The following is a 13573-nucleotide window of genomic DNA, read 5'->3' on the forward strand; positions in this document are numbered from 1 at the left end:
AACCGCTTAAGCATCATAATATAGAGATCAATATAAAATAAGAATAATTAAAAACACATCATTGCTACACCTCAATGTATTGCTATCTCTTTTTAATAATATAACATTGAACATGTTAGAGCGAAATGCAATATTAGTATATTTCAAGCTATATGAATTAATAATATCTTAATTCGCAAAATATCAACACTGATATGAACCTCGTAATGAGAAGAAAGGCACAAACGATGACCAAAAATACTGAGTATTAACTAAGCAAAATAATTTAATTATTGTCGAATGAATGATATTTCGATATATTGATTTCAGAGAGCCTTATTTTTACATAACACTAGCCTTACAGCCTACAGGTACAATATATAAGGAATATTAAGAGACAACTACAATATCTTTATAATAATAATGGTATGTACGCAAAATGTTCGCAAAAATATTGTTTTTTTTTTTGTGAAACTAAACAGGCGGTTGTTATACCATACGGGTCCATGCCATAATAAACATATATGCCATCAAATAATGTGGAAAAATCTGAAGATTTAATTAGTGTGAATTAAAATCATACTTCTAACTTAAGCAGTAAATATAATTTTGGAAATGCCTTCTATTGCTGGCGGCACTAGTATACATAAACAATATGTTACCAATAACTACCCTCTTTATATAATAATATATAGTTTTAATTTAAAATTATAGTGTAAATTAAGATAAGCCAATTAACAATTATAATAATTTCCCGTCATAAGTATTCTAGCAGAATATTTACAAATGGTAAGCTCTTGTGCAATTCACACCATGATGCTCTGAATTAGAATTTTAGTCAAGTGTTTTGAAGATTTTTTAGTGTAAGAGATATATATATTCTTTCTTTTTTGTATATTTTTATAATGCATTTGTCTCCGTGAATACCATGCTTTATTCCCGGGGTAATTATATAAAATTAATGCCACTATTCATATAATCGAAGTGAACATGAGCGGTTTATTAATAAATGCAGTCATTAATTGAATCTTAATATATGTAAATCTCGTGTCACAATGTTTGTCCTCAATGGACTCCTAAACCACTTAACCGATTATAATAAAATTCGCACACCATGTGCAGTTCGATTCAACTTGAGAGATAGGATAGGTTTTATCCCGGAAATCCCTCGGGAACGGAAACTATGCGGGTTTTTCTTTGAAAGCGCGAGCGAAGCCGCGGGCGGAAAGCTAGTAGTATTATATTATCAATATTATATCTTCAAAACACTTGACAATTACACAAATAAAAATTATATTCTAAATCACTAATATCATAATAGAGTACCAAAATAATCGAATTACATTCACAATTTTCCATAAATAAATATTCATTTTAAATAGACTTCTACTCTTTAATTGCACAAAGAACAATAATCAATACAGACATGACACGTTGGACTATACATAGATATCTACCAATGAGAAGCCATCCATAGATACACCACACGTATTTTAGAACAAATTATGTAGTTCTTTTTTACTTTTATTTGAGCTAATATTATGTCATTTGTCACGTCACATATACAAATATTTAAAATAGTAAAATCATTTCTAGATGGAAAACTTCACTATCTTTCCCTTTTTCTGTGACCGTCTTTGAGTAGAAGTGACACTTTATAAAATAATGTGAAAAATGTGATATAATTTATGGATGGCCCCTTAACAATTCTGTAATGAAAGGAATATGGCAAGCTCCACTTACCGAAAGGCTATTACAGCAACACATATATATTATTGACTAGTGATACAATTATGTGCAGATTACACTAAACATGTGACAACTATAGACACAACATGATCTTTAAATATATTACCATAAACTGTAGTTCGATTATCACCAGAAATAACTCAGTTGCACTTTCAGTAGGTAAAAAGAGTATTATGGAATGTAAAAAAAACTTAACCAGTAGGATAAGTTACAAAAATATTCGTTGACATCAATTTATTTAGAATGAATTTGATGAAAAAGAGCGTGTGTGCTGAGCACACGTGTCAGAAGTGAAACTTCTTTGGCAAGATTTGACAAAATCCTTGCCTTATTCCACACTAAAAATCTGAAATTAAGTGCAACTTTGTTATCGAGTAGACATCGGATTCACTAACGCCATAAAAATCACATATCTATACAACTCTGTATCATTCGCTATAGAATGTAAAATGTATCATATAATCGAAGCGAACACAGTGATTACAATCATTAAATGGTCCACACAGAATCTTTGATGAGAGAGAACATGTACACGGTTATATATTTGAGATATTCGATAATTCAACACACTACATTCGTGACATCTTACTAATATGGTATTACGTATTTTCTCTGACCAAAGACATACCAATCACATTAACCGGGCAAACTAAACATAACGTGAGTGTCAACCCAGTGAGAGATTCTTAACAATGGACGAGTCATGGCTCCGTCTGTTTAGTTCCTTCGCCTCTTTAGTTATATTCGATTCAACGAGCATAGAATGCCTCTTTGTGTTTAAATCCTTCTTCCTTCTGACCACATCTGGACTGTACGGGTCTGACCCGCGCCTATCTAGCGTACTGTGACTTTGGACATTAGAAAAAGAACTTTGTCTATGGAACGAGGGAGTCGGTTCCTGGTTTAAATTCGGTAGATACGTTTGGAACGACGGTCGGTTCTGTGCGGCTTCCATTATCGAACCTTGGAATAGAGAATAGTGGTCAAATACTCGCTAGCATTGTAATGTTTGGTTAATAAGTGCACTTGAAAGGGAGGCAAATAAAATAAGGATTAGTAAATGATGATAAGTTAATGAAAATTTGTTAATAAATGATAGGAATAATGTATTAAATGATTGACTTTTTGAGAAAATTAAGATGAAGAGTTACAAGGTTAGGGTTTTTCTCAGAATGTTAAGGTTCAATGAGTTGTTAAAACTTCAAATTTGGACGGAGGTTTTCAATGAAATACACACATAAGGTACTAATTAAGTTTTATTTTTGGTTAGACAGTTAAATACTAGACTAGCATGCACTAAACATATAAAGACAAGCTCACACTGAAAGCATGCGTTTGTACAGTTGCAACAGAAGATAAAACGGTATAGAATGAAGTATCACATGAAGATATTATTCCAAGTATACGAATTGTTATGATTATACCAATGATTAAGGGAAGATTTTTCAATATTCAAGTAATAGTTTTTCAAAAGATAATGCAATATTAAATCATACGAAACAAATGAAAAAGATAGATGTCATAGTAATGTTCTAGATAACATTATTATTGAAAAATCAGCCCTATAGAAAGAGATATAAGGATTGTTACAATTAAAATAATAAAATAGGTGTTAAGTATAAATGTTAGTAGAAACAATTTGGGATGAAATAAATGACTACTTATAATAATATGGTCTCTACTTAAAACTAAAATAGGAACTTTTTTATATATTTAATGCTATCTCCAAAAAATACTCTAAAAACCAGTGTCTGGTGCTCTAACGTACGATTCGAAAATGTTGCCTGATTGAAAAATTATAATATGTTTAATATTTACATCAATATGGAAGCACTATATTCGGCAACACTATTTGAGTCGTCCGTAGAAATTGTGCAGTAAATGAATATGTCGTCATATACATTCTACAACCCAGATAGTAAAACAGTACTTTAGTAGTTTAAGTCAAATAATTTGTAATCTAAAACATTTTGAACCTATAAAACTTGCTTTTAATCGGACTTTCAAACAACTTCTATTTACCCAATAATTTATTTAATTTATAATACACTTACTAAATTTATATTTGTAATGCATTTTACAGAAAATCCTCGACTATAAAGTCACGTATAGAGCGATTGTAGAATATATATACGCAGGCGTGTACAGGGTGAATCATCAGTCGATCGCTTTGAGAACCGGTGAAACCCCACAAACATAACAACAGCGCTACCTAGCATGTCATGTACAACAATGTATTCACCTTAATTTCGGTGAGAAAGCGTCACTTCAATGACCTACAATGAAAGAATTGATCTTTGAATCCGTATAACATGACGATAAACTTGAATCTTATTCATGAACGCATGAAACTTTGACAAATAAAATAATATAATTTGAAATATTTAAAAATTTAAATGTATGTCAAAAAATTGATAAAAATCTGTTTATACTGTATAATAATATAAATCAAACGTCACAAAATAGAACAAAAGCCACAAAAGAAGCTAAAACATCATAACTAAACACAAATAGCACGATTGCGATCAGTGCCCAATCCTTTTTAGTGTGTGTGCTTTTATGTGCGTGTGCATATGTGCGTGTACGTGCGTTCATCTCTGTTTGTATATGTGTGCGTGTACGTGTTTGTGTGCGTGCGTGCGTGTAGTTATGTATGTGTGAGCGAGTTTGTGCGTGTGCGTGCGTGTCGTTGTGTAAATGTGTGCGTGTTTGTGTGTATGTGTGCTTACCGAGCGTTCTCACGAGCCAAGGTGTGACGGTTTGCTTCTGGTTCATAGCTGTTTGAATTTCGTTTAGCGCCGCGTTCAGTTGGTGGCTTAATTCCTGTAAGGTTAATGAATAAGACTTGTAATGAGACTCAAGAAGTCCATGAGATAATTTTTTTGCATAATATTAATGAATTTATAATGTTTATTGTATGAATGTCAAATGTATTTATTGTGTGTGTGCCAAATAAATATAAAAATATAAATACATTAAATTTAAAGGTAAATTCACAAACAATTATTTGTATGGAGATAAAACCCGCTATTATGAGGCGTACGGAACACTTATTAATTAATGCGTTGTAAACGATGGCTTTAGATTGATGTAAGCGACATTCACAAAAACTTACATACCTATATTAACGAAACACTAAGAAAAGGATAAAATACATCGCTTATTTTCATCAACTTGATAGCGACAATTTTATATCTTTCACTAGTTTATAATTAGCAAAAAAGCCTTCTTAACCAATGAACAAGACTCTTTCCCAGAGATAATTGCATCTAATCTCACCTGGTTACTGCACTGCGCTTGCACATGCGCGAGCTTCACTTGCGCAAGTTCCAACTCGAGGTCACGCACGCGTTGCTTCAACCGAGCCTCCGTGTCGCTTGAACTCTCCTCTTTATCGTCGTTTTTTTGTTCGTTTTCTACGGAAACGAGGTCTTTTTATAATATGTACATATCTTATAAAATGTGAACCGTTCCCATGTCATATTTAATTTAAAATTTTTCTTATTTAACCATTCGGAGAATTCTTCAAAATATATTACATTAATAAAATGTGACTATGTATTTCTTTTACATACCTTCTTTATTGTCCTTCTGTGCCAATTTCAAACTACAGCTCACACAATTCTTCGTGCAATCCTGCAATATGGTATACAAAAATAATACAAAAGTATGTTTGGTTGTCTCTCTTCACGTTGCAAGGGAGCGATATTATTATATTTATTTATTTATTTATTAGGTTTAGGTTTACCAGTAATTGTTACACAAAATAAACAAGTATATATAGAATTAATCTTAAAACTAAGTGTACAATTTAAGGTAGGTAAACACCGCATGCATACATTTAAATTTTAAAAGGTTTTACACAGGAAACAAAACAAAGAACAAAAAATACATATAAAGATCTTAAACTAAGTGATGCACAAGGTACTTAAATTTATTTAACCTAAGGGAGAACATATCTAGATCTTGAGCAAATTCATTGTAAATTCTACAAAGTCTAGGAATTGGAGAATTGGAACCAAGGACAGTCCTACGTAAGGGGGGAGATAGAAGGTTAATGGGATTTCGGGGATATTTAAAAGGAACTTTAATTTTGAATTTAGATAGCAACGCCGAACAGTTAATATGACCATTTAAAATTTTAAATAAATACATTAAGTCCAATGCGTTTCTTCTTTTATCTAAGTTTTTAATTTTGAAATGAGTTAGACGGTTATTATAACTTCTCAATTCCTTGGATTTTCCGACCGAAAATGCAAGATGTTTTAGAAAACGCTTTTGAATTCGCTCTATTCTGAGACTGTGCACTGCATAGTGAGGTCTCCACACAACAACACAGTACTCCAGTATACTGCGCACCAGCGTATTGAATAATATTATCTTGGTTTCAGCTTTTTGGAACGATTTGGTATTTCTAATAATAAAACCCAAAGATTTTGAAGCCTTTTTAATTACAGCATCAATATGAGGAACGAACGTCAATTTTTTGTCCATAATAACCCCTAAGTCTCTGATAGACTTCTCAACTTGCAAGTGAGAGCCATTCATTCTGTAATTGTGGATGATAGGATTAGTCTTCCGTGTGTATGTAATGTATGAACATTTTTTGATATTCAGCTCCATACCATTGCTTTGACACCACGTGTACAAATTATTGATATCATCTTGTAGTAACAGAGCATCATCCGTGCTATTTATAGTCATTGTCAACTTAAGGTCATCGGCAAACATGTATGGAGTCGAGTTAAGGAAAATATTTGGCAGATCATTTATAAAAATGTTGAACAGGACGGGCCCTAGGTGCGAACCTTGCGGCACACCTGAAGTTATATCATATATATCAGCCATCAACAACAACATAGAAATACCTGTTAAGCAAATAGGAGTTGAGCCATTTAAGAAAATGACCTGTGAACCCATATAAAGATAGTTTGTGAATTAGTACACTATGTGAGACTTTGTCAAAGGCTTTGCAAAAGTCCGTATATATGACATCAACTTGCCCATTAGCATCCACAGATTCAATAGTATTTTCTATGAATAGAACTAGGTTAGTACAAGTAGATCTCGCAGTAGTGAAACCGTGTTGGTAATCGGATATATATTTTTCCATGTAACTTTGGACCTTCGGGCATACTATACTTTCAAAAACTTTAGCCAAAGATGAGAGAATTGAAATGGGCCTATAATTACAAACATTATCTTTTGAGTTAGATTTATGGATGGGAACAACCTTTGTTAGCTTCCACTTATCTGGAAATAATCCAGTGCTAAGTGAAATATTAAATATTCTATAAAGAGGAATAGCTAATTGGTCCGCACATTTCATAAGAAAAATAGGGGGTATGTTATCAGCTCCTGACCCTTTTGAAATATCAAGTTTTTTAAGCTTGGTTATAATAGCATCTTTGTCAATATTTAAAGAAGGAAAACATTCAGAATTATTATTTATTAAATTTAAATTGGTGGATGGCATATTTCCGTTAGGAATGTTACTGTTTGGGCTGTACACAGAGTGGAAATAAGAGCCAAACAGATTGCAAATATCCTCTCCAGTTGATGCTGAAGTCACTCCATTTGACATGCATTTTGGATAGGTACTAGATCCGTTTCGCTTAGATTTTATATACGACCAAAAATACTTTGGTTGTTCCGTTATTTTATGTTCCATTCGACTGATATACCATTTATAACATTCCTTGGACAATTTCTCACAACGCTTACTACATAGACGAAGTGCTATTTTATCCATTGGGTTACCATAAAGGTTACATTTTTTGATGTACTTGTTTTTCCCCCGAATACATCTCTCAAGTTTTTTATTAAACCATGGAGGCTTATTGCGTTTTTTTGTTAATATTGTAGGTACAATTTTTTTAATTAAACTATCCATATGCTCATATAGAATATCGACCATCAAGTTAGGATCCCTAAGGTCCTTAAAAAGTTCATGCCAGTTTATCAATCCTAGCTCCTTGTTGATATTCGTATAATCTGCTTTGTTAAAATTAAATCTGACAGATTTGTTATTAGTATCTTAAAATAGTAGATAGATAATAGACGTAAGCTACTTTTTTCCACGTTGAAACAAGGCATTCCCATTGGAATTTCCTTAAAACAAGCGAGCGTAGCCGCGGGCAGAAAGCTAGTTATAAAAGTATACCTGTAAGTTATGTAGTTGTTTGTCCAATCGTGCACAGATCTCTCTATAGTCCCTGGCCACAGCTGCATAGTGTACTGACTCCTTTTGAATTTCCTCTAAGTTCCCTCGCGTCTGAAATATTGGTATTGTTAATAAAATCAATATTATGAATTTTCCTAGTTATATTTTCGCTTTTTTATGGTCTGTAGCGCAAAATAGTAATCAACTTTGTTGGTCAAAATGACATTCAAATTTATAATATATATTGCTTATGAGATTTTATTAGACTAGAGTTCTTCATGGTTCAGTCTTATCACTGTGAATTATTTGAATCAAAAGCTTCATAATAACTTGTGTTAAATTGAATAGAGTATAATATACGAATTATAGAATATAATAATAAATAAAATATTACCTGTGACAGTTGTTTTTCAAGCGTATCCTTTTCTTGTTGTAGCTGAGTGTTTATCACTTTCAATCTCTCCAATTCAACATTGATTTTCTCCTTTTCTGCCGTTTCTGGTAACATAATACAAAACATACTAATGTTTCTTAAATCACTACATAGTATAAAACAAAGTCACTTTCTCTGTCCCTATGTCCCTTTATATGCTTAAATATTTCAAACTACGCAACGGTTTTTGATGCGGTTTTTTTTAATAGATAGAGTGATTCAGGAGGAAAGTTTTAGTATATAATTTATTAGGTTTTAGTCAAAGCGGGCGAAGCCGCGGGCGGTAAGCTAGTATGTTATAAAGTAAAATATTTCTAGCAAAGTTACTGTTACAAAGACTTCACTGTGAGTTTGTCACATCCGTGTAATATTTCCACAATGTTATTTTAAAATGACGCAATTAGTTACACTCTACAAGTGACGTTATCTATTTTGTTATTTACACAATAAACAATGCTCGTTAAAGTCTGATAAAACATGAGAATGCAAAATTTCAATCGCAGAACAATTAATAACTTATTCAAAGTACATTATTTATACGACTAATATTATAAATTCGAAAGTTTGTGAGGATGGATATATGTGTATGTATGTTTGTTACTCTTTTACGCAAATGCTACTGAATCGATTACAATGAAATTTAGCACACATATAGGTGGTTAACTTGGATTAACATATAGGACAGGTTTTATCCCGAAAATCATGGGAACGGGAACTATGCGAGTTTTTCTTTGAAAACGCGGGCGAAGCCGCGGGCGGAAAGTCAGTACTGTATTTGTTCACCAAGATAAGAAAATATATATAATTTTTAATATAAATATAATAATTTATTACCTTTTATAAACTTCTCATATTCCAGTTGATACTTTTGCAATCGCTTCACTTTGATACTGCAAGCCAGTTTGACGATTTGACGCGACGATTCCTCCGCACGACACTTCTTTGGAAGGGTTACCCTACGAATTTATTTTAAATTGTAAAATTGAAAAGCAATCAATCCTTTGTGTTTGTTTGTTGTGTCCTATCTTATTTTTGATATAAAATTTTTGTAAAAAATGCATGAACAGTTAATTTTTTTGCTATTCTCGTTTCTTTATCTTAAAACAAATAAATTATTGTTGGTCTTCAAATTTAGCTACCCGTTCCATATACTATCTACATTTAAACATTTCTGTAAATACTTATTAATAGATAATAATAGATAAATAAATAACGTAATATTCATTTTTTATTCCTACCCTTATATTTGACAAAATTAAATTCAATCATCTAATCCAATCTTAAATTCTTTAATATCATAACAATTTAATTTCAAAATTACCTAAAATACTTGAGAACGCCTTCAAAGTCGTGTTGCAAGAGATCTTTGCGCGATCGATTGAGTAGTGCTAAAGAGACTTGGAACAATGTGTCCATGCCTTGCAGCAAAAATACGTCTAGAATGTGGTATACCTGAAAATATAAGAAATTATTTATATCTGGAAATTAATTGTAAATGAGAAAATATATTTTTTGAGGAATAATATGAAAAATTTTAATTGTTAGGGTAGCTTTTCAAACATAAAAATATATCCGTATCTAAAACGACTATTTATTAATTAGGCATATTAGCTGCGACATTATTTATTATTATTAAACCTGACTTTAAATCTAAATATCTGTCGTTCTCATAGTTTTTGAATAAGTATTACGAATTTACCTAGAAACACTTTTGTTTGTTAGTAATTTGAAACAATAAATGAAAATGCTCCTACAAAAATTCACATAACGTAAAGATTTTTTAAAATCGATCGAGTAGTTCTCGAGTGTATTCGTAACATACAAAACTATTTTTTTATATTTATAATATTATGAATGAATGAATGAATGAAAAATACTTTATTGCACAATTAATACAGAATTATAAACTAAGAGCCATACAAGTAATAACATGTACAGAGGGCGGTCTTATCGCTGTAAGCGATTTCTGCCAGACAACCCGAAAAATTTAGAAGGATTACATTTAAGGTGGTGGTGCATTACAAACTTAAAATTCAGATTTTAACTAAAATAAATAAACATAAAATATAATTATGACCTAATTATAATAAATATACATAAATAATAAATATATAAATACATTATAATATATACCTAATTATATATTATATATAAATATATACATAAATACATACATACATGTGAAACTATATTAATTATGGGCAAGGAATAAATTGAATTAAATAAAATAGATAGTTATATTTTAATATACATATTAAGATTCCAATTGAGAGAAATACTGCTTTAATGCATTTTTGAAAACAGTTATTGACTGAGCACGTCTTATCGATTCTGGAATAGAGTTCCAAAGGTTGATCGCAGACACAGTGAAGGAAGAATGGAAGAAATTGGATTTGTGGGCAGGAATGCTTAAGGTAAGTAGATTAGAGGAACGTAGGGTAAGGCAATTTTCACCGAGGAATTTAAAATTTTCTTTAAGGTAACATGGGGTTTTAGGATCAAATAAAACTTATAAATATTATTATAGATTATTAGAAAACACTCACCAAGGGCAAGGGGAATCTCGCGGTGAACACAGTGAGGAACCACTGCGACGCGAACATGTGCGGCTCCACGCCCAGCTCGCAGAAGTGCGCGCGCAGATCTGTTAGTTGCTCCTATAAAAAATATATTTTATCTCGAAGATCTATTTTTTTATTTTTTTTATTTATTTATTTGAAAACTGGTATCTACAGCTTGTTTCCATTTTAATTGTGTCATCTAACAATTTAAAGGTGGTTTAGTTTTTTATATAAAATTAATGGTAGTAATAAACCGTGACAAATGTAATTTAAATGCATGAACGGCAAAATAGAATGAAGATAATTACATATTAATCACCAGACATTAATTTTTAAATTATATTTATATTGTAAAATTAATACGGAACTATTAAAGAGAAAAAAAGTTTAAAACTTCCCAGTTATAATTTATTCAAGTTTAAATCGTTACCTCCATTAATCTATCCAACTGATGCAATCTCATGTACAAAGCTTCGAAGCCGTCCTTGTATAGTTCCCGCAAACCGTAGCCATACATGAGACGTACTAGTAGGCAGAATGCTTGTTCTTCTGGCATCTACAATAATGATAAAATTTATTAGATAATATTAAATTTATCAACCCCCATCATTGATATAAAAAAGTAGATTCACAAAGTAAAAAAATCACATTTACAAATCATATATATGCTATGAAAGTAAATATTTAATGGCAGTATTGTTCAAAGTCTATTGTATCGCTTATAAGAAAACTCTGCCTTTATACACGCGAAGGCAGAGTTTTGCTTCGGACAGGTTTCAAGCGTGATTTTGAGTCTCGTTGTTTATTGTATGTCAATAGCCATGACACTGATTTTTTCTATGTGTTTTTGTTAGTCACAATACGGCGTGAGTGTTTTCATGAGCCATAACACGAATTTCGTTTAGTGTTCATTTTATTGTGCGTTGTTTGCTATTTAGTTGCTCAATATGTTCAGTCTTTGAGCAAAACAAATCTAGCAGCATTGAAGAAGTCGTGTGCTGGGAATATGCGGCTATGTTCCGCTGTATCTGTAGCGACACCTCGCTCTGGATCACGCAAGCGAAATGTTTTCGCTACAGAACATAAATAAAAGTTTCCAACATCATTCATGGGGGCCTTAACGGCCGGCCAGTCGAGTGGACTGGTCGAGGATCCTCCCTTTTGCGATGGAGGAATTCCACCTTCCTTCCTCCACACACGAATTTCATTTTGTGTACATTTTATTGTGCGTTGTTCGCTATTTAGTTGCTCAATGTGAAAGAAAGAAAGAAAAAAAGCTTTATTGCCAACAAAAACTTAGATTAACTTAACTTAAAAAGTAAACATAATATATTAGTCGTGCGCGGGGAATATGCGGCTATGTCCCGCTGTATCACCGCTCGGAGCAGACATACATACATGCAGCAGCAGCGTGGCAGCGAGGAAGCTGAGCCCCTGGCAGTAGCCCACTTCGTGGTCGTACACCGCGTAGGCGCGCGCCATGCGCAGCAGCGAGTCCTGCCCGAGCCCGCCCGCCTCGCGGAAGAAGTCGTGCGCGGGGAACGTGCGCGCTATGTCGCGTTGGATCACCGCTTCGAACGGACAATCCTAAATGAAATTAAATAATATGAAAAATTATTTAATAAACACTATAAAAATGATACAAAAATGCGAACAAAAAAAAAATAAACTAAACAGGATGAGGTATTTACGCTATATGAACTATATGCGTTATAGGTAAACCAGAATCTGATGGCAATTAGGGAAATCAAAATTTAGAGTGTGCAACCATGGGGAAAATGGACTGAACGATTTTGATACTGCTTAATTTTTATTTTGATCTCAATATCATTAGTCACATTACATAAGTGGACAATACTGTTCTTAATAATGATATATCCACTTAATATTATGTAGGTACATACTTACATGTATGATATACAATTATACATATTACTTTTATACAGGTAATACATATTATTATTTACACATACCTATATTTGTATATTCATTACCAGTATGCCATCTGAAAATATCGATATAATGATAATGTAGATCAAAACTTCTTATAATTTTTTATAAAATAAAATAAAAATAAAATCAAACTATTTATTTATTCTTCACTGTATAGGAAATACAAAATGAAGACGACACAAAATAAAAGATACAATCGGCATACAGTGGGCGGCCTTATGGCCATAAGCCATTTCTTCCAGGCAACCGTCTATTTTTAACTATGTTTATTTTCGTAAGTATTATCAGATACTTACGAAACTTACATTATAAAATTGACTTGGACAGCTTGGACTTGACGAATAGCCGTAATTGAAACTCCTGTAATAAGTTTTCATAAAATTATATTCTAATCAACAAACAATATTATAATTACCTACATAAAATATTTTTTAATTTAAAGTATCAAAACGAGTAAGTCCAATTTACCAATAAAATCTTCAAAATTGAAAATTGTGATGTGTTTGACCCTTCTTCATCGAATGTTTTTCTATACACATTTTAAACAACACCTCTTGCTTGTGATCGCAGCGGCTTTTTCGACATTTTCGAAGATTTTTTAGACAAAATCCTAAAAATTATTCAACAACTGGAAAAAAGACAAATAATTTGACAACCAATTTGATAGTTGTCAAATAAGTTGCCACATGAAAATCTTATATTTCTTAAATATAAATATGCCATCAGATTCTGGTA

General features: G+C 32.0%; 1 protein-coding gene across 6 annotated transcripts in view; it reads right to left on the reverse strand.

Annotated features, from left to right (window-relative positions):
• Nucleotides 1-1592: 1592 nt before the first annotated feature.
• The window catches only part of LOC123705724 (rab GTPase-activating protein 1-like), a 36062-nt gene continuing 24081 nt past the window's right edge, over nucleotides 1593-13573 (reverse strand). For 5 of the 6 annotated variants that reach the window (XM_045654694.1, XM_045654692.1, XM_045654696.1 and 2 more), the window contains 11 exons: nucleotides 12284-12472; nucleotides 11316-11441; nucleotides 10871-10981; nucleotides 9646-9776; nucleotides 9159-9280; nucleotides 8286-8389; nucleotides 7892-8002; nucleotides 5304-5364; nucleotides 5008-5144; nucleotides 4458-4551; nucleotides 1593-2691 (listed from right to left, as the gene is read on the reverse strand). In XM_045654694.1, the coding sequence (XP_045510650.1) occupies nucleotides 2396-2691; nucleotides 4458-4551; nucleotides 5008-5144; nucleotides 5304-5364; nucleotides 7892-8002; nucleotides 8286-8389; nucleotides 9159-9280; nucleotides 9646-9776; nucleotides 10871-10981; nucleotides 11316-11441; nucleotides 12284-12472 (1482 nt within the window). In that variant the 3' untranslated portion in view covers nucleotides 1593-2395. Of the gene's footprint in view, nucleotides 2692-3001; nucleotides 4005-4457; nucleotides 4552-5007; nucleotides 5145-5303; nucleotides 5365-7891; nucleotides 8003-8285; nucleotides 8390-9158; nucleotides 9281-9645; nucleotides 9777-10870; nucleotides 10982-11315; nucleotides 11442-12283; nucleotides 12473-13573 lie in introns of those variants that run through there. The other variant, XM_045654695.1, reaches the window with a different exon arrangement.

The sequence above is a fragment of the Colias croceus genome, chromosome 2 (genome assembly GCF_905220415.1).
Source record: "Colias croceus chromosome 2, ilColCroc2.1".
NCBI lineage: Eukaryota > Metazoa > Arthropoda > Insecta > Lepidoptera > Pieridae > Colias > Colias croceus.